The sequence below is a fragment of the Mustela putorius genome, unplaced genomic scaffold (assembly GCF_011764305.1).
Source record: "Mustela putorius furo isolate JIRA1106 unplaced genomic scaffold, ASM1176430v1.1 tig00003845_pilon_pilon_pilon, whole genome shotgun sequence".
NCBI classification, from domain to species: domain Eukaryota; kingdom Metazoa; phylum Chordata; class Mammalia; order Carnivora; family Mustelidae; genus Mustela; species Mustela putorius.
The window spans coordinates 33,997,865-34,018,710 of record NW_025421998.1 but is presented as its reverse complement, the minus strand read 5'-3'; the positions used below and the strand labels follow the sequence as shown (position 1 = coordinate 34,018,710).

At 37.5% G+C, this 20,846-nt stretch overlaps 1 protein-coding gene across 4 annotated transcripts in view; it reads right to left on the bottom strand.

Moving 5' to 3' along the window:
- CDK14 (cyclin dependent kinase 14) overlaps positions 1-20,846 on the bottom strand; it is a 599,713-nt gene that overhangs the window by 455,537 nt on the left and 123,330 nt on the right. For all 4 annotated transcript variants that reach the window (XM_045062692.1, XM_045062689.1, XM_045062690.1 and 1 more), the window contains one exon: positions 7,849-8,094. In XM_045062692.1, the coding sequence (XP_044918627.1) occupies positions 7,849-8,094 (246 nt within the window). The remainder of the gene's footprint in view (positions 1-7,848; positions 8,095-20,846) is intronic.

Sequence of the window (20,846 nt, the reverse complement as noted above, 5' to 3'; positions counted from 1 at the left end):
AAACTAGAATAAAGGTACAGAGAACCAGCAATTGTATGGACCAATGGAGGGGAACACTAGCACAGATACTGAAAAAATGAAGATAATATTCAGCTGAATGGTGCCTGCCACCCTGCCATGAAAGAGATGCTCTTGGCCTTTGCTAGCTCCAGTTCACGGTTTGTGCAATTAACAATGGCAACTAGTTAATAATCAAGTGTTTGCTATGTGCCTGGCTTTGGGTGATCACTTCAAAACAGCACCAAAATTTAATCCCCGTAACATCACCCTCAGGTTGGTTCTATTAGTAATTTGAACATGAAAATTTTAAAGACTGAAGAAGTAAATAACTCATCTAACATCCTATAGCTAAAGGGAGAGCTAGAAGTCAAACGAAGTTAATTAGAATCAAGGATCTATTTTCTTTACCACTACTCCATTGGTGGAATCTTCCCATGAAGACCTAATCCTCATGGAAGAGGCATTAGATTATGAATAAATTTGTCATCTACTGAAACCCCACTCCTAAAAGCAGGGATGGATTTTTTAACTGCATTTTTATACACTGCGTGAGTATACCTCTATGCTCATTCTAATGATCCCATGACAAGGCTATAGGAATGGCCACAGTTTCATACTGAATTCATGGAAAATAGATTTAAACCTTCATATATGATCCCTTGCTTAAATTACTGAGGATGCCCTGAATTGCAAGAAAACCACAATATGCACTACTGTATTATATTATAATTTTGAGAGTGGATGTAAGGGTAAGATAGGAAGCATTTGTGTGACCTAATTAAACAAGAATTTCAAGTGAAATCTTCCTTTGCTAATTTTCCTTCTGCCTTTGATCTCAGAAAGAGGCTCTATCATCCTGTAGTCTAACCTGATTACACAGTCACACTAAGGAAATCCATGGTTGATACATAACTTGATTACAAAATAGATCTAGCTGCTACACAGCAGAGAGAGAGATCCAAGTGCCACAGGTGATAACAACCGAGGAGGGGGCTTGGTTCTATCTAGGAAATGTTCTAGCCAGCACTAGAAGGAGGCAATACCAAGATAAGAAGCACTCCTTCCCCCCTACCCCAATGATAAACACCTGAGAATGGAAGTTGGACTCTCAAGCCTGCTCCTTCTTTCCCTCTTCAGACTGGGCCTGCCTATCATGGATACAGATTTATCTGGAGATGGGAGGAGGTACATTTGGAGCACTCTGTGGTACAATGTATACAGGACTTTAAATATGAATTTCTGAAAATATGTTCTCTTTAAGCTTAGCTTATGATAGCACAGCTCAATGAAATCCCTTCTAAATTGGGCAAGTAAGACAGGCAGTCTCCCATAGCACTTTCAATAGCTCTAGCTATTGAGGAGCACAGCTGGGATGGAGGAGGTGGTAGGAAAAGGGGGAAGAAAGCGTGCCCTGCCAGTGACAGTAGCAAACACTACCCAGGGAGGAAGCCCAGGAAGTAATGTCTGAAGTAAATGTCTGAAGTAAATAAAAGTTGTCAAATACCTCTTGAAATACACCAATTCAAATAAAATCACAATTTTGAAGTGCTACCGTCTAAACAAATTCAAGAAGTATACAGATGAATGTGATAGTCTCTGAGGTCAAGGTATTCTGGGTTTCTCGATTTGAGTCAGGATTCCTAGCAATGACCAGTATGTGAACAGGGGAGAGATATATACCCAGTTGGGAAGACGTGGTATCATATAATACACGCATCACAGTAATCCCAAGAAAAAAGAACAGCTATCCTGTTGTCCTCACTAAAACAGGGACTCAGTGCAATGCCACACCTGTGCTCACTTTCTCCCTCTTCAACAGTGCTCTCAGAGCCTATTCAATTTAACTAATACTTCAAAGAAGTAACAGTAAAATAAATATATGGCATTAATCTCGCTGGACCTTGGGTAAAGGGATTATTCTGGTGTCTATTAGCCTTTAAAAATTTTTAACAAAATCTGTCCTAAAGTTCCCATGCCAGTGGGTATGAAATGATCAGACCCATACACCATTGAATGGGCTATAGAGTGGTATTACATAGGAAGTGTTACTGCCTCCATTTTCTGCCCAATAAGGAATCCAAAGGAAAAGAGTCTTTCCGTAAAAGAGAGTATCACAAAATACCCTCTTCCATTGCAACGGGGGAGAGAGCAGAAAGGCAGTAGGTAAAAAGAACTCAAAATAAAACAGAGTATTATAGCACCATGCTAAAAGAGAAAAGAAACCATTTCCAACTTGAGGAGAAAAGAGCAAAGACATTTTTTTCTAAGGCATATTGGATGGAGGCAAAAACTCCTACAAAGAAAAGAGAGCAAAGCAGCTTCCACACAAAGTAATATAAGTGGTCTGATATATAAGAAAGACTTCCTGGGGTAGAACAGGAAAGGGTAAGCCCAGTAAGGAACTCAGGAAAGAGAATCTAAAGGAAATCAACAGTAAGAAACAGTGGAAATGTCTAATTAAACATGGTGGTTTTAACACATGTATTTATCTCTCCCCCTCACCAATCTGTACTAAACTGACAGTAAAGTCATAACTCACAACAGCAAACAGAACAAGTAAGAAGAATGCAGACAAGATAAAAAAAAAAAAAAATTGGAGATGGGAGACAGATGGATGGGCGGCCGCTGGCAAGGGCAATGACCAAAGGCATAAATCAAGAAATCAGATCCCAGAAACACTCAAGAACTGGAAATTGAACTTCAACAAGGGGCCCAAAGCGAAGCGCTTAGTTGGAGTGGGTTTAAAGAACAGGTCATTCCCCTGGGAACTTGCCTTTCTCAGTCAGGTGTCTGCCCTACACTGAACCCTGGCAGAGGCTATTCTCTGAAGACGATGAACCACACAAGTCAGAACTGGGACACCAAGTACAGTGGAAATCACAACGAAGAGTCATACTGAATAGGAACAAAGCACAAGAAAGTTCGTGTAGGACTGGGAGACCCTGCACCCCTTCTTGATCATCTCAGAAAAACAGCAGTTAGGCTTTCATATCCTAAAAAATCGACTAGTAAGTTTGCTCTGGGGGATCAACTCAGCCAAGGAAAAAGATGGATTTATACTGACAATCTGAGTTCTCCTATGAAATGACTAGGTCTTCTCCAACATTCCCTACTCTAAGGCCTCCACTTGACAAGCACCAGTGGCACAAAGAACTTCCTATCAACTATTTTGCACATTATTCATAATATGAACTCAGTCAAGAGTTCTTTCCAAAGGCATGATCTAGACTCACCAAAATTAAAAATCTCATCAGACAATGCAGAGACCAAAAAAATAAACAGAAATAAAGAACTCAATGGAAACTCGAGATCATTTAGGAAATGTAGTAAAAAACAAATAAACAAACAAACGAACAAAAACAACTCTTCAAAATTCCCCCAAGCTATATTTAGTATATTCAAGTTTAAGATGGGAGACAATATATTATTCACTGAAAAAGAACAGGTTGATTTTCAAAAGAACATTTGAAGAAAAGTGCTTTTGGAAATAAATGTTAGCATTAATTAAAAATTTAATTGAAGCATTAAAAACTTTTTAAATGTCTAGAAAGCAGAGAAAACCAGAAAGAAAATTGACAAATAAATAATAAAGAACATTTTCTGAAACTGAGAGAAATTAATTTCAAAATTAAAAAGATTCCCTGAGTACCAAGAAAAAGGTCTACATCAGGGATGAAAACAAAGTTCTAGAAGTTTCCACTGAGAATGAGTTAGGAATCAGAATAGTCTAGGGCTTAAAATAACAATACAGGGACCTAGAAAAGAACAAAGCAATGTCTTCAAAAGGCTATGAAAAAAATTTATTTTCTAAACTAGAATCCTAAACCCAGATAATTAATCAAGTTACCAAGTATGAAAGATGGCATGGTCATATGTTCAGTGACATAAACCAAGAACAAGAAAGACACATGACCCAAAGCTTAGGTATTTAACATACAAATGATAGAAAAGAAACTTTTCAGTAAGATGGTGAAGGGAAGCCTCAGGATAGCAGGCTGGAGATCAAGTAGTCCGGACTGGATTAGAAGGACTGACAACTTCAAGGACAATCTCAAGGGGAGGAAAAACGGATAGGTTACCCGATTTTGATTTGTTTCAGAAGTTTCATAGTTTTACTAAATAATCTGGGACCTCAATTTGTAACTGAAATTATAATAATTCATATTATCAATTAGGAATAAATGAAGAGAAAACAATTACAACTAAGAAAATCTAAAAGTTATGCAAAGAAGGATAAAGTTGCTAAATCTAAAGATGTTGTACATATAAAACTAATGAAACACTGTGTGTCTACTATACTTCAAGAAAAAAATTTCTTTAAGTTCCTCAAGGAAAGAAATTCAATCATAGTATGTCATGTGGCTTTGCTAAGAACAGCATTTACAGCATCACAAGATTACAAACATCATGTATTAAAAGTCAAAAAGCAGGGGAAATAAATACATTTGGGGATAGGAACACAACAGAGAAAATCCTCTCTTGATGTGTTCCTCTGTACTCTGTAAATCGGTGGTTAGATCTCGAGGCCTGCTCAGATTCAGGTTTAATTTTGTTGGTGCTCTGTGTAAACTTCTGTCAGAACATCATAATGCCTGGCTATTGCTCTTGGTGATGTCCACAAATACTGACAATCATTACCTACATGTATTACTTCACCAGGGATTACCAAATTGTGATTCCTAAATATATTATTCTTTCTTGATGTAGTAGTGGGATTATTTTTAAAAGATAAATTCACAGTCCCCTCCCCCCATCAAAACCAGGTTATCACAGGGTAAATTTCACGTAGGAATCACAGAAAATAAATGCTTAGTCATTTGCTTTATTTATCAGTTTTCAATAGTCATTCTTGCTTTTATAAAGGTTTCCCTTGGGTTTTGTATGCTAATTTATATAACCTGCCATTTCACTAACTTCTCTCTGTTTAGAGTATTTTCATTGATTCTTTTGGATTTTCCAGATACATCATCAAAAATCTGCAAGTAAAGATAATTTCACCTCCTTCTAACTTGCTTTCATTATTTAGGAATAATGATGTTATTCATAACATCAGAATAATGTTATTCTGCTCTTTTTTTTCTCATGGTTTCGTATAGGATCCAACCAATAATTTTTCTATTGTTATTTTAAGTAAAATTAATTATTCAGTAGTTTTTAAGACAGGGGTGTGGCCAAGATAGCTTTTCTAGCTTCCTGGAATAAAGTTCTTTCACCTGTTTCACGAAGTTAAAAAAAATAAAGACAATCTAGCACACACTGAGATCCTCCCTCATCTGTTTTGCTCCAACATTTCTTTCTGGACCATGCCTTTCCTTTGCACCCCCACTGAATGGGACCTACACAGAAGTCTGCTTGAGCACTTTCTATTCAATGCCGGGCTTTGTCCTGGAACGGTGCTTCAATTTGACATTCTAGAGAAGCCACAGAAAGGCCAGCAGACTACTCCAATATTAGTAAACCACCCTGGTCTCCTTGCACTCACCTACTCACAGAAGCCATCAAAGTCCCTCCCAGTTGCTGTCACTGTCCTCAGAATGTCCCAACAAGTTACCAGTATGTACCTGATGGCAACGGTGGGGGGTAGTATTTCTGAGAACAGTCTCAAAGAGGAGTAGTCCTTTCCCCTTCCCTGATTTCCATCCTCACACGTCCTAATACCATGCAGTTCTGAAAACTATACACAGTCTGTTCTCCCTCACTTTTATTCTGAGGTGCATGGAGATACTTGCCAACTGTAGCTGTTGTCAATATTACCTACTGGTTTTGTTTTTACTATCCTAGTTGTTCTAGCCATGAGAGGGGTTTCAAAACCTATGCCACTGCCATCCTCCCAGACTTGTCTATTTCATCTTTTAAGTTATGTTTCAGCATTACTTTAGTAAAGATAACATGGAACTTTAGAGGAACTACAAAAAGCATCAGGCAAGATTCAACTTTCCTTGATAAGAACCAAAACTAATTCCTTATTAAATATTAAAAACACGGAAACTCCATGGTCATCATTTATATTATGATGCACACACTGACGTGTACAACTACGTGACCCCCCAGTAGCAACAAGCACAGCCAGCACCCACATCCTTGTTTCTAACTACCACTTTCCAAGAAAAGGAACTGAGATTCTTTGCAGAAATGGCTGGTTTTAGATCTGGGGTTGAGAAAAACACAATATAAGCCAAAAATGTCTTGTAGGACCAGAAGGTAAGGACGTGTTCAAAAAAACAAAGGGATGAAGACATCTCAAAAAGGCATAAGGGCCAACCTAAAAGAGCTCCCAATGGCTACGTAGAAAGAATCTGAGCAACAAAAGAAGAAATGCACCAGCAGATCATAACTAGTATTGAGATACAACACAGGACAGCTAGTTACATTTACATTTCAGATAAAAGGTAAATAATTCTTTAGTACAAGTAGGCCTCATTGCAATATCTGAAAATGCCAATTTCTATATATCATTTTAGGTTGATATATAATATTATGATAACTATGTAGTAAAATATATATAATTCTCTTTCCATAACATAGGCTTAATCATTCCCAACAACTTCTTTCTCCTAAAATGCTACTAAATCTAAAAGTTCTCCCAGGAGTTAGTGATACATCTGTGACCTAGACAGATGCTACCCTGCACCCACAGACAAGACTATGGGGTCAGTTTGGAAAAAAGCAGATAACCAATGCTCCTCACAAATGCTGCATTGATAATATTTATTTTGACTTCATTAACACAAAATGTGACCAGATTTGTGCAGTGTCATACAGTTTAATTGAATTGAAGCGTCAATACTCTTCTAGCAGTTGACATTTCTGGCTCTGTTTGCCCTCAACAAATTTAATATTTAATATCTGTAGAATGGCATGTTTCTTAGCAGGATGATAGAATCAAAATTCTCTTAGCATCCTCCTCTTACCTCTTACTTACTACTCTTAGAACATCTACTCAGAAGGTTCCTAAGTGTAAGCTAAATCTGAAAATTACTTAATTCTAAAAGATCATAAGGGTTTTTACAAGGCTAAATGCAAGCCGGTTTTAGAAATACAAGTTTCAGCAAAAATTTACGGTAAAAAATTCACCTCAGAACTTTATACCTTCTTAGGTCAAAAGGCATGTCTTGCCTTAATTTAACATGAGTAAGAAAATTTCATTACAATGAACGGGATTTCTCCTTAAGGAGACCAATTTCAACATCTAGCTCTTAAATGTTAAATTTAAATTTAAAAAATTTAAAATTAAAATTTTAATTTTAATTTTAAAACAGTTACACTGGGGGCACCTGGATGGCTCAGTGGGTTAAAGCCTCTGCCTTCAGCTCAGGTCATGATCTCAGGGTTCTGGGATCGAGCCCCATATTGAGCTCTCTGCCTGCCTCTCTGCCTACTTGTGATCTCTGTCAAATAAATAAATAAAATTTTTGAAAAAACAAAAAAAAACTGGAACAAGACAAGTGAATACACTTGAACATTTACTCTGAAATGACATTCTTCATGAATTTGCCAAACCCAAAACTATATTGCCCACAAAAACAGTAAAGTTCAATATCCTCTTCCAAGGGTTTGAAATACCAAAGGATCTTTCATTATAAATCCTCTAACTGGAAACAACTAGGAAAAAAAAATGATTTTTCCAAAAATTAGTTGAATCATTTCTCATTTGCTTGCTGAGTCCTTATGAATAAAGAGTCTGTATATAGATTTGTGCTCTCTCTTCCCCCCAAAACACTGAACCACCCTGAGAGAGCGCACATAATAAGGCACCGAGAAAGCTCCTTGTCCTCTTCCAGCACAGCGCCACTACTGTTAGAGGGACACTCCTTCAGCTTCCCGGCTGGCAAAGAAGACCCCACTCACCGAGCTGGGGCTGGAGTGCCGCCTAACTTTGGGAGACTCTTTGCCAGTGGAGGAAGACTTAAAGTTGATGCAAGCATTGTTCTCCGAATGCACCCTCTTCACTTGATTAGCTGGTTTCTCAAATGGGTCAAAAGTGCTCTGTGTCCTCTGAACCCTGACTTTTTTATCCTCAGGAATTGTGTCCAAGGGTTTGATCACTGAGTCCATTCCCGGGCAGTTCCGTGTAGACATCTTTGTGACACATATCTAGGAAAAAAGAAAGAAAGAAATTCAAAGCTCCCCACTGAAACTTTAGTATCATGAAACACTCGATTTATTATTCTAGAAAGCATGCTGATTTCCATTTCAGGAAATACCCAGAAAGTTCATACTCTAAAAACAATACCAGCTTAAATCCCAGTATGAAAAATTCCTCATAATTATTCTGCTTCTAGGGCAGACACTAAAAATGCTGTCCATAAAATGGGAAGCTTAAGGTTCAGACTACTAGTCCCCTCATGTGGTTCTTGACCCCTCTCCTAATTTTTACTACCTGCCTGCAAGTGCAATGATTCTGAATCATTAGGAAGTTGGACAACTTGCCTTAATAATAGTAATTTTTTTTTTTAAATCAGTTGAGCTAAATCAGATGGGCATTTTAACTAACAGGTCATCATGGAAGTAGCGAACACAGCTAGAGGAAGAGATCACCATGTATTTCAAAAGTAAATCCATCCTATCCTAAATTCATCTCCAAACTGGAATATAAAACTTGAGCATATAAAAGAGGTAATGGTTAGAGATTGAAAACAGTATGTTTTCTAATACCAAAACTAATGGATGCATAGAAATAATGCTGTAAAAGAGAAACACTGAGTAGCACTCATTTCAAAATCCACAAGACCCCTATTTGCTTTCCAACTTCCCTCATTCTCTTGCCTGCCTGCCCCAGTCTCCCATTTTACTTTAGTCTCTGACTTTTGCCCTCATTGTTTCCTAGTCTATGTTCTAAGCCTTTCATTCTTCTTATACTCTTTAGACTTTGTTGTTCTTATTAAATAATTTTATGGCATCTAGCTTGTCTGTGAAGCTAGGTATCTATACCTATAACTTTACTATTCTCTCTAGAGGAAAGGTAATTCTGAAATTGCTTTTAAAGTTTTCTTTTTCTTGCTGTGAAGTTTCTCTATCTTTATTTTTTAAAGCAGGAAAACAGAAGAAAACCCCATACTGGTAAAATAAAAAATATAAAGTATCTGAGTGTTACATACAGGATGATTCCACATGAAGAATACATGTATGTATGTGTATGAACGCATACAGATACAGATAAACATGCAGACTCACAGAGACAGAAACAGACCTAAATATCTGTATGTGTATGTGTGAGTACAGTGAAAGGAATAGAAGAAAACACACCAAACTGTTAACATAAGATACCTCCAGACATGTGGAATTGAACTGGTAAAGGGTAAGATTACTAATTTTTTATATGCCTTCCATTGTTTGAATTGTATAATAAACATGTCTGACAATGAAATTGTTTTAAACTGCTGAAGTAGGAAAGTAGATATAATTAAATTATGCCCTTCCTTAAAAATTTTTAAACAAACCAAAAAAAGGTTTAATTAAATTGTGGGGCACTTGTGTGTCTCAGTCAGTTAAACATCTACCTTTGGCTCAGGTGATGATCCCAGGGTCCTGCATCAGCTTCCTGCTCAGCAGGAAGTCTGCTTCTCCCACTCCCTCTGCCCCACCTGCTCCTCCTCTCTCAATCTCTCTCTCTCTCTCTGAAATAAATAAGTAAAATCTTAAAAAATTAAAAAAAAAAAAAAACTTAAGCATCAGTTCTGTCCTAAGTATGACTCAACTGCAAAGCACAGGTTGAATTTTAATTAAGTCAAATGAGAAGGATATCATCACACTTTTTAGCAAACCATAATACTATTAAAGGAGTCTTGGTAAGTTTTAAGGCACATTTCTCTATCCATGATCAAAAACTAACAATTTATCACAAGTAGATGAGATGCACTAAATATTTTTAAGGATTTATGTTTTCTTCTTAAGGATATGATAGTAAGAGGCAATAGATGTGATGTGGGTATGAAACCACCCACATCACTGAGGCAAGTCGATTACAATAATGTATAAACACATAGGCCTGAGAAGTCAACAAACCCCAAGTACAAGAAACACAAAAAACATGAAGGTACATCAAAATCAAATTGCTTTAAACCATTAATACGTTAAAAAGGAGCCAGAAAGGATTTAAAAGATTTAAGTATGACAGTAAGTATCTAGAAAATAAATAATACAATAGGAGAATTGTAAAGTATCTTGAACTAAATGAAAATAACACAAAATATCAAGATGGTAGAATGTAGCTAAAGGAGTACTTCAACTGGAGAATACTAAATGCATACAGTAGGAAAGAAGAAAGATCTCCAACTAATGTGACTACACCTTAAAATACCAGAAAAAGAAGAGCAAATAAAACTCAAAATAACTAGAAGAATGAAAATAATGAATAAATACCAGGATGTAAGTACACAAAATAGAAAACAGAAAGCAATAAAGAAAATCAATGAAACCAAAAGGTGGTTGGTTTGTTTTCAGAGATCTTTAAAAAAATAAATAAACCTCTAGCCAGACTGATGAGGACAAAATGTAAAAAAACACATACTGCCAATATCAAAAATTGGAGAGACATGATATCCTACAGACCTAAATATAATTATGAACAACCTTATGCCAATCAATTCAGCAACTCAGATGAAACACATTCCTTAAAGGACAAAAACTACCAAAGCTCACTCCAGAAGAAACAGATAAACTAAATAAACCTACATCTATTCAAGAAATTAAATTTGTAGCCAAAAACCTTTCAACAAAGAAAAAGCAAGAGTTAGGCAACACTACTGGCAAAGTAAACCATACATTTACAGAAGGAATAACATCAATTCTAGAGAAATTCTTCAAAAAAAAAAAAATTAATGAGGCAAGAATACTTCCCAACTTATTATATGAAACCAACATCACCCCAAACCTACAACCAGACAAAAATACTGTAAGAAAACTATAGACTGATTGCTCTCATGAATATAAATGTAGAAATCTTTAGCACACTTCTAATAAACTTAATCCAATAGTATGTAAAAAGGATAATAAATCATGAAAAAGTAGAATTAACCCCAGGAAGGGGAGTAAGGCTTAACATTCAAAAATGTGTAGGTTACCATTTTAGGGGCACTTGGGTGGCTCAGCTGGTTAAGCGTCTCATTCTTCATTTCGGCTCAGGTCATATCTCAGGGTTGTGAGATCAAGCCCCACCTTGGGCTCTGTGCTGTGGATGGAACCTGCTTGAGATTCTCTCTCTCCCGCTCCCCCCACTCCCATTCACAAGTACTCTTGCTCTAACACACACAAAATGTTCAGTTTACTATTTTAATAAATAATGGTAGAACGTTGTTTCTAAAACAGTTCCCAGCAACGGCCATTTCCAGATATTCACACTCTTACTTAGCCCCCAGACCTTGAATGTGGGCTGTACTTTTTGACTTGTATCCAATAAACAGAATGGCAGAAATCATGGAATATCACTTCAGAGAAATAATTATAAAAAGACTATAGCTTCTGTATTGGTACTCTTCCCCTCTCCCTTAGATCACATAGTCCTAAGGAAGGCCAGCTGCTACGCCGTAAGGCAGCCCTGTCAAGAGGCACATGTGCAGAAAGACTGGGGCCTAAAAACACCAACACGATCTGTGCTTTCAAGTACAACTACAGCTCTGGTCTATTGCTTGATCAGAACTTCAGAGAGACCCTGAGCCAGAGGTACCCAGATAAGGAGTATCTAAATTCTAGACCCACAGAAAATATTAGATAAACCATGTTTGCTATTTTAAGATGTTAAGATTTGGGATAATCTGTTATGCAGCAATAAATAATACATAGATATTTTTAATCGTATGATCACCTCAATAGTTTCAGAAAAAGCATCTGACAAAATCCAGTACCCATTTATGATAAAAACATTACCAATTAAAAATAGAAACACAGAATGGCTAAAATTAACAACATAGGAAACAACAGGTGTTGGCCAGGATGTGGAGAAAAAGGAACACTTGTGCACTGTTGGTAAGAATGTAAACTGGAGAAGCCACTGTGGAAAACAGTACGGAGGTTCCTCAAAAAGTTAAAAATAAAAATATCTTATGATACAGCAATCTCACTACAGGGTATTTACCCAAAGAATATGAAAACACTAACTCAAAGGAATACATGGATCCCTGTGTTTATAGCAGCTTCACAATAGCCATGGTAATGGAAGCCATCCAAGTGTCCACTGATAGATAAATGGGTAAAAGAGATGTGCTATATACATACACTGGAATATTATTCAGCCATAAAAATGAAATCTTGTCATTTGCAACACCATGGACAGAACTCGAGAGTATAATACTCAGCGAAGTCAGTCAGTCAGAGAAAGAGAAATACTGTATGATTTCACTCATATGTGGAATTTAAGAAACGGAATAAACAAGCAATGAAAAAAATGAGAGAGAGACAAATCAAGAAAGAGACTCTTAACTCTCAAGAACAAACTGATGCTTACCAAAGGGGAGGTGGGGAGGGTAGGTGGGTGAAATAGGTGATGGGGATTAAGGAGTGCACTTGTGATGAGCTCAGGGTGATGTATGGAAGTGCTGAATTGTATTGTATGTATTGTATTGTATTGTATTGTATTGTATTGTATTGTATTGTATGGAAGTGCTGTATTGTACACCTGAAACTAATATAATACTATATATTAACTAACTGAAATTAAAATACAAAATTCAAAAAAATAGAAGAAAACTTCTTCAAGCTGAAAAAAAAAAGGCAGTGTGACATAAAAGTTAGTGGTGAGAAACTGAATACCTTCCTCCTAAGAACAGGAACAAATCAAGGACGTCCACTCTAATCACTGACTTAACATTGTATTATAAATTCTAGAAAATGCGGGGCGCCTGGGTGGCTCAGTGGGTTAAAGGCTCTGCCTTCAGCTCAGGTCATGATCTCAGGGTCCTAGGATCGAGCCCCACATCAGGCTCCCTGCCAAGCAGGGAGCCTGCCTCCTCCTCTCTCTCTGCCTGCCTCTCTGCCTACTTGTGATCTCTGTCAAATAAATAAATAAAATCTTTAAAAAAAAAATTCTAGAAAATGCTACAAGGCAGAAGAAAAGAAATAATAAGCATCCACACTGGAAAGGAAGAAGTAAAGCTGATTTTATTCACAGAAGATATTATCATCCACGTAGAAAATCCAATGAAATCTAGAGAAAAAAAAAACCACTAGAATTAATAAATAAGGGTTGCCTGGGTGGCTCGGTGGGTTAAAGCCTCTGCCTTCAGCTCAGGTCAAGATCCCAGGGTCCTGGTATTGAGCCCCGCATCGAGCTCTCTGTTCAGCAGGGAGCCTGCCTCCTCTTCTCTCTCTGCCTGCCTCTCTGCCTACTTGTGATCTCTGTCAAATAAATAAAATCTTTAAGAAAAAAAAAGAATTGATAAATAAGTTCTCAAGGGTGCAAGATAAAGATCAATATACAAAAACATCTGTATTTCTAGATATTAGCAACAAACAATTAGAATTCCAAAATTTTAAAAATTATAAAAAATAAAGACAATAAACAACAATTTATAAGAGCTTTGAACAATATAAAATATTTAGTGATAATTCTGACCAAATGTGTGCAAGATCTATATACAGGAACTATAAAACGTGGCTGAGAAAAGTAAAACCTAAAGAAAGAAAAAAAGAAAAGAAAAAAATCCACAGGTCTTTCAATTTACTGTGACACTTTCCAGAAGAAGCTAATTTCTGTGTTTCAGCCATAAAATATTACTAGTTTCTTAATTTAAAAGGAGATTTACATATGCATATATAAATCAAGTGAGGCCATAAATGTATATAAAATGATAATATAAAAAGATGCAAACGTAGACTGAATTGATACATAGATAATGGGGAAATGGTGACCATATTTGGACTACAACTCTATCCTTGAAAATAGCACCAGGAAGCACAGAGCCATAGAAACATCTCTTTTTGCAAAGGAGAAGATGGAGCTAACTCTACATTCTATTAAACCCTATATTCTATTTTTTATTCAAGGTCTTTGAACATTCTTAGTAAAATATATTTTATCAGATAGAATACTGGATTTCCCGAATGTTTATAGCAGCAATGTCCACAATGGCCAAATGATGGAAAGAACCTAGATGTTCATCAAAAGAGTAATGGATAAAGAAGATGTGGTGTATATATATATACAATGGAATACTATGCAGCCATCAAAAACCCCCTAAATCTTAACATTTGCAATGACATGGAGGGAACTAGAGGGTATTAAGCTAAGCAAACTAAGTCAATGAATAATCATATGATCTCTCTGTTATGAGGAATCTGAGAGGCAGGGCAGGGCGTCGTGGGGGTAGGGAGGGAAAAAATGAAACAAGATGGGACCAGGGAGGGAGAAAAACCATATGAGACTTTTAATCTCATGAAACTGAGGGTTGTTGAGGGGTTGTGGGGGAGGGATAGGGTGTTGGGTTATGCGCATTGGGGAGGGTATGTGTTATGGTGAGTGCTATGAATTGTCTAAGACTGATGATTCACAGAGCTGTACCCCTGAAGCAGATAGTACACTATATGTTAATTAAAAAAATAAAAATAAAATAAAGAGTATTGTGTTTTCTTCTATTATGTGAAAAACTTTTATGAGAGAAGTTTACGCAGTATAAACTTGTAACACATATACACCAACACAGCTACAGCAAAATGTATTAGCTAGGACTAAATGACAAATGTCACTTCAACATGTCAGCAGAGGAAAGAAGAGCTAGCTATAAGGACACCATCAAAGCTGAAAGAATGAACTTAATACTTAACGAGTTCCTGGAATCACATAAACTCATATAAACCTTTCATTTACCATTCTTTGTGCTAACAGTTCTGACAAAAATAAGACTCACAAGGTTTTCTGTTGAGGAGAAAGATGTACTCTCACTGGAAATTTGGATAAATTCTCTGATATATATAATTTAAGCAAGAGATATTATTATGGAATGTACTGCCAAGTAAGGCCTTATGTATTTCCTCAAGCTTTATATTAAGGGACCTACATTTTTATGTCCAGTCAGGTGGCATCTCATTTCATAGACCTGTCTATGGCACACTGGATAATTACAAAAATCAGTGTGAACTATGCATTATGGAAAACCAGCTTCTCTAAAGTGTTCTAACATGAAGGCAGAAGAGTGGCAGCCTTTTCCTAATTTTGATGGGAAAGAGTATTTCAACAAAATTTCCTAAACTTTAAATATTTCCCATAAACATTCTTAAGCACTTCAAAAATCTATTATTTTTGCCTTCTACCAGCAAACAACAAAATACAAGCAGAAAATTATCATTAACATAAAGTAAACTTCCTTAAAATAGTATACTTGTATGGAAACATGCCGATGGTTGTGATTTTCTTTGTTACATTCACCACATATTTCTTGCTAGCTAGTTCCTACTTCCTATGATACTTTTACAATGTATCCGTATCCCACAATGGTTTGCAGAGTCCCATTCTTTCCAGGTACCCCAGAAACAGAGCACATCTGGGACTCAGAATCTTCTTATCCAGTTCCATGCAGGCAAGAAGGTTGTCTGCATTACTGCCCTCTTCCCACAGTGCTCACACAGTGCCTTACTCAGTGCCTGGCCCACCAGAAAGCTCAGTAAGGTTCTATCAAATTAAAAGATCACATGTGAGAAAGTTCATTCAAATAGGTAGTCTTCTTGCTGTTGCTAATAGGACTGACGCTATGAAACAATTCTCATCCGAAAGCTATTGTCAAAAAGATAGCAGTCTTGACACAAAAATAATAAATATACAAATTTATGCATAAAATGCGATCAACAATTTTTTTTAAGGACAAGCTCCTTGTGATAGGCAGAATTCTAAAATGACACCTCATGTCCCTCACCTTTGGAAGGCAGAGAGCTCACGACTATACCCACGCTGTGGCCCTCACCTTTCAATAATCCCCTCCCCTTTGAGACTGAATACAACAAGGTATCATAGCTATGATTATATTCTGTGATGTGGCAAAGATGGAGATTATCCTGAGTGGGCCTGACCTCATCAAGCAAGCTCCTGAAAAGCAGAGAGCTTCCTTCAGCTAGTTATAGGAAAAAAAGGAGAGACGTGATCTGGGTAGCCTGGAAGAAAACAAACACGTTAAGCTTTGAACTGAAATGGAAGCCACATGGCACAGCACGGGGTGAGCTGAGAGGGCTCACTGGCTGACAGCTAGCAGGCAAATGGGGACAATGGTCCTGTTGCAACCACAAGCAAATTATTTCTGCCAGTAACCAGCGAGCTGCTTAAGAGGATCCTGAGCCCCAGGTACAAACCACAACCATGCCCAAAATCTTGATTTTCAGAGAGCCTGAGGGCAGCGAAACCAGCCCTGCTGCGCCTGAATGTCTACAGAAACAGAGCTAAGAAGCTAGTACGTTTGTGGTGATAAGTTACACAGCAATAGAAAACTAATACGCTTGCTTAACTGAAATTGCTTGCAGTGCTTTGACATCTGAGCAGAATGTCTAAACTCAGGAATGTGTCCCAGATACCATTTTCTGAGTCTGATAGACTGTATCAGATCCAGGCAAAAGTCAGTGATGATTCTTATGGCCATTATCAATAAATGACCACATATTGAGAGTTTTCTCCATTAGCATTTTAAGCTCACAAACAAGTTCTCTACATAATTCAGGTTATACACAACTAACGCTGGTCTTCACGTTGCCTGGGCTTATGTGAATAACACCATTATCAGCACCTGCTTTGTACATGTATCTTCATCCGGGAAAGTAATCTATCCTTGAATTTTCCACATAGGACAGAATGACTGTTCTAGAAAAGTTTCAAGTTTCCAATATTTGGGACAAACATCTTAAACGTGATCTATCCAGCTGTGTTAACCAGAAGCAGAACAGAAGGAAGCATCCAGGCCCTTCATAAAGGTATCGAGACAACCTCACGAGCTTGTCAAGCAACTCATCTTGCAGACCCCAAAGAGAAGTCGGAGGGGTTGGGTCCAGAGAGAGATGCAGGCCAGATGAAGGAAGAACAGCACTCCTTCCCCCAAGAAAGACACAATTTCTGGCAGCTTGAAGAATAAAATTATTGAAGAACCCAGGGTACACAAAGAGAAGAGTGAGCACACTGGAGTCCTAGCAGGGAAAGAGGGTTCTAGAAGTCAGGTTATTCACTGGTGCTTCTCCCTGGTGCCTAAATTGTCATCTGACTCCTACCAGTCTGTCAGCAACCTAAATAAACATTCCCCCTACCCAAAGAGAAATCTCTTTCTTCCCACAACAAAATGCTTGAAGACACATAAAATCTATTACTTTAACAAAACTAAAGGACCAAAGCATGGTATATCAAACTGAAAAAAAAAAAAATCAATGGGAACCCATAACCTCAAAAGGCAGATTTTTCCAACCACCCAACAGTAGCTCTTTGATGCATTACTAACTTTCTTGTGTACCTCTAGAGCCCAGATTTTGCTCTATGTTCCAATTCTCCACTATGAAAAAAAGAGGAATCCTTGAAAGGTAATCCGATTCCAGTTCACAGGGCAGGAAACACAAAACAGCTGTGAAACATCCAGCTGTTACCAGAAAACTAAGACCCTTTCAAAAATGTCAGGGGAGGGGCGCCTGGGTGGCTCAATGGGTTAAGCCGCTGCCTTCGGCTCAGGTCATGATCTCAGGGTCCTGGGATCGAGTCCCACATCGGGCTCTCTGCTCAGCAGGGAGCCTGCTTCCTCCTCTCTCTCTGCCTGCCTCTCTGCCTACTTGTGATCTCTGTCTGTCAAATAAATAAATAAAATCTTAAAAAAAAAAAATGTCAGGGGACAATGCTAGATTGGACAAAGGAGTCTGCCTATAAGGATTCCTAAGAGCCAAACAGTGATTATGTATTTGGGCATCACGAGGAAAATAAAATCATGGTTAAATGGAACAAGTTGAGTTAGAGAAAGACCACTATGATTTCAAAAAAGAAAAGTTTTTATAAAGGGCAAAAGGCAGTTATGAAATAAAAGAAGCATGAACATAATAGGATATGGTTGGTTTTAATCCATGGAACTAACTGCAGAGAATAAGGAGGAAGACAGGCTAGAGCTGTCTAGAGAAAAAAGGAACCGTACCTGTAAGGACTTACTTAGAAACTGTCCCTGCTCCCCTTTCCCCAGGGGACTTACTTGGCGACAAGTCCCTGAAACCAGCTTCAGATAACAAAGCCCAGATACAAGGGTGGGTCAGGCCAGGTGGAGACATCCGATCAGTGGGGGGATGCATACTGTCTCCTTGGTTACCAAGGAGTATGGGCCCCGCCCTTTGGGAGCCTTTTGGGCACCAATCCTAATCGAGGTGTAATAGGCTGGTTCAAATGTCTAATGGGGAAACTGTAACTCAATTGGTGACCTAGCATCACTGTGGAGTTTTCTGTGTGAGTTACAATCTCATTGGCTATCTGTGCGTGGCCAGGCCCAACCACATGGCCTTTGCCCTTAAAAGCTAGACTGTGAAACAGAAAAGGGTCACCCTCTCTTTTAAGAGGTGCGGCCCAGAACGTTTGGTTAGATTCTTGATGCTTGGTGCGAAATAAAGCTTTGCTTTATTGCTTGACCTTCGCTTTGTACCAGTCTCGCTCCTTTAATCATGGACCCATTATTGGGGCATAACAGTAACCAAAGCAGGAATGACTGGTCACGGCCTGAAGAGAGCCTAAGGAGCACTAGCGTAGGAAGGGCAGGGTACACTCTAATACCAGGGCAGGTCAATATAACACAGTAACAGACAGAAGAGCATGTGATGTTGCCTAAGCAATAGTTACAAAGAACATACCTGGTAGAGAGAAACCAGATTACAAAGGAAACATCTGTGAAACCAAGGCAGGAAGCATTTTTTGGAAATGAGTTAAATTTTAATAACTAAGTGAAATTTAACCCTTAAAAAAAAAAAAAAAAAAAAAGAACCCAAATGACTGCTAACCAGTAACACAGATCTGAATCACTGTGGAAAAAGCAACCAAGACCCCAACAGCCAACAACTCGGGTCCTATAAACCCAGCTGTTCTGAAAGGCCCTGGTTTGTCTGCCGATCTGTAAAGATTACACTATACCAAGAATATTGAAAAAGTATCACTGAAACCCCCGCAAATCATTTAAATAAGTAGCTCTATAACCTTAGGAAGGTATAAAAAGACACATAGAAATAGTAATAAACTTCATTAAACCCACAATGTTGGTTTTTTAAATAAGATGAATATAAGTACAGTAATATAATTTGCAATAATCATATCTGTGCTTGTTTTCCTTATTTGTGTCATCTTCAATTTCTTTCATTAATGTCTTGTTTTTAGAGTATAGGTCTTTCACACCTCCTTGGTTAAATTTATTCCTAGCTATTTTATTCCTTTTTAATGCAAATATAAATGGAACTGTTTTCTTTTTTTTTTTTTTTTTTTTTTAAAGATTTTATTTATTTATTTGACAGAGAGAAATCACAAGTAGATGGAGAGGCAGGCAGAGAGAGAGAGAGGGAAGCAGGCTCCCTGCTGAGCAGAGAGCCCGATGCGGGCCTCGATCCCAGGACCCTGAGATCATGACCTGAGCCGAAGGCAGCGGCTTAACCCACTGAGCCACCCAGGCGCCCTGGAACTGTTTTCTTAAATTCTCTAATAGTTACTAGTGTATAGAAACACAACACATTTCTGTATATTGATTCTGTATCCTGCAAATTTAATAAATTTATTTATTAGTTCTAATAGATTTTGGGGGGAGGGTTTAAGATTTTCTATGAGTAGTATCATGTCATCTGCAAATAGTGGCAGTTATTCTTCTTCCTTTCCAATTTGAATGCACTTTATTTCTTTTTCTTGCCTACCTGCTATAGCCAGGACTACCAATACTATGTTAAATAAAAGTAGCAAGAGTGGGCATCCTTGTCTTGCTTCTGATCTTAAAGGAAAAGCTTTCAGCTTTTCACCATTGAGTATGATATTAGCTTGGGTCTGTCATGTATGTCTTTTATTCTGTTGAGGTACATTCCCTCTATGCCTACTTTGTTGAGAGTTTTTAATCTTAAGTGGGTGTGGAATTTTGCCAAATGCTTTTCCTGCAGCTGCTGAGATGATCCTACATTTTATCCTTTGTTTTGTTAATACCACAGATCTGTTTCAACAGGCAAGATCAAAAGTGGAAACAAATGGGACTATATGAAACTAAAAGCTACTGCACAGTTAAGGAAACCATCAACAAACAAAAAGGCAACCTACTAAATGGGAGAAGATATTTGAAAGTGATATCCAATATGGGGTTCAATCCAAAATATATCTTTATAGAACTCATACAACACAATATTTAAAAAATCTGAATAAAAAAAATGGGTAGAAGATCTGAATAAACACTTTTCTTAAGAAGACACAGAAATGGTCCACTGGTATGTGAAAATGCAAATCAAAATCACAATTACCTCCCAGCATCAGAAGGGCTAGTATTAAAAAGACAAGAAATAACAAGTGATGGTGAGAATGTGTAAAAAAAGTAATTCTCATGCACTGTTGGTGAGAATGTAAATTTATGAAGTCACTATGGAAAACCGTTTGGAGGTGCCTCAAAAAATTAATAATAGAAATATTATATAATCCAACAATTCCACTTCTGAGTATTAATCCAAAGAAAACAAAAACACTAATCCAAAAAGACATCAGCACACCAGGTATGTCAAAACATTATTTAACCAAGAGAGGGAAGCCACCTAAATGTCCATCAACAGATGAGTGAATAAAAAAGGTATTTAATATATACAGTATACAATAAATATCGTGGACTATTACTCAGCCATATAAAAGAATGAAATCTTTCCATTTGCAACAATATGAGTGGACCCAGGGGATATTATCCTAAGTGAAATTC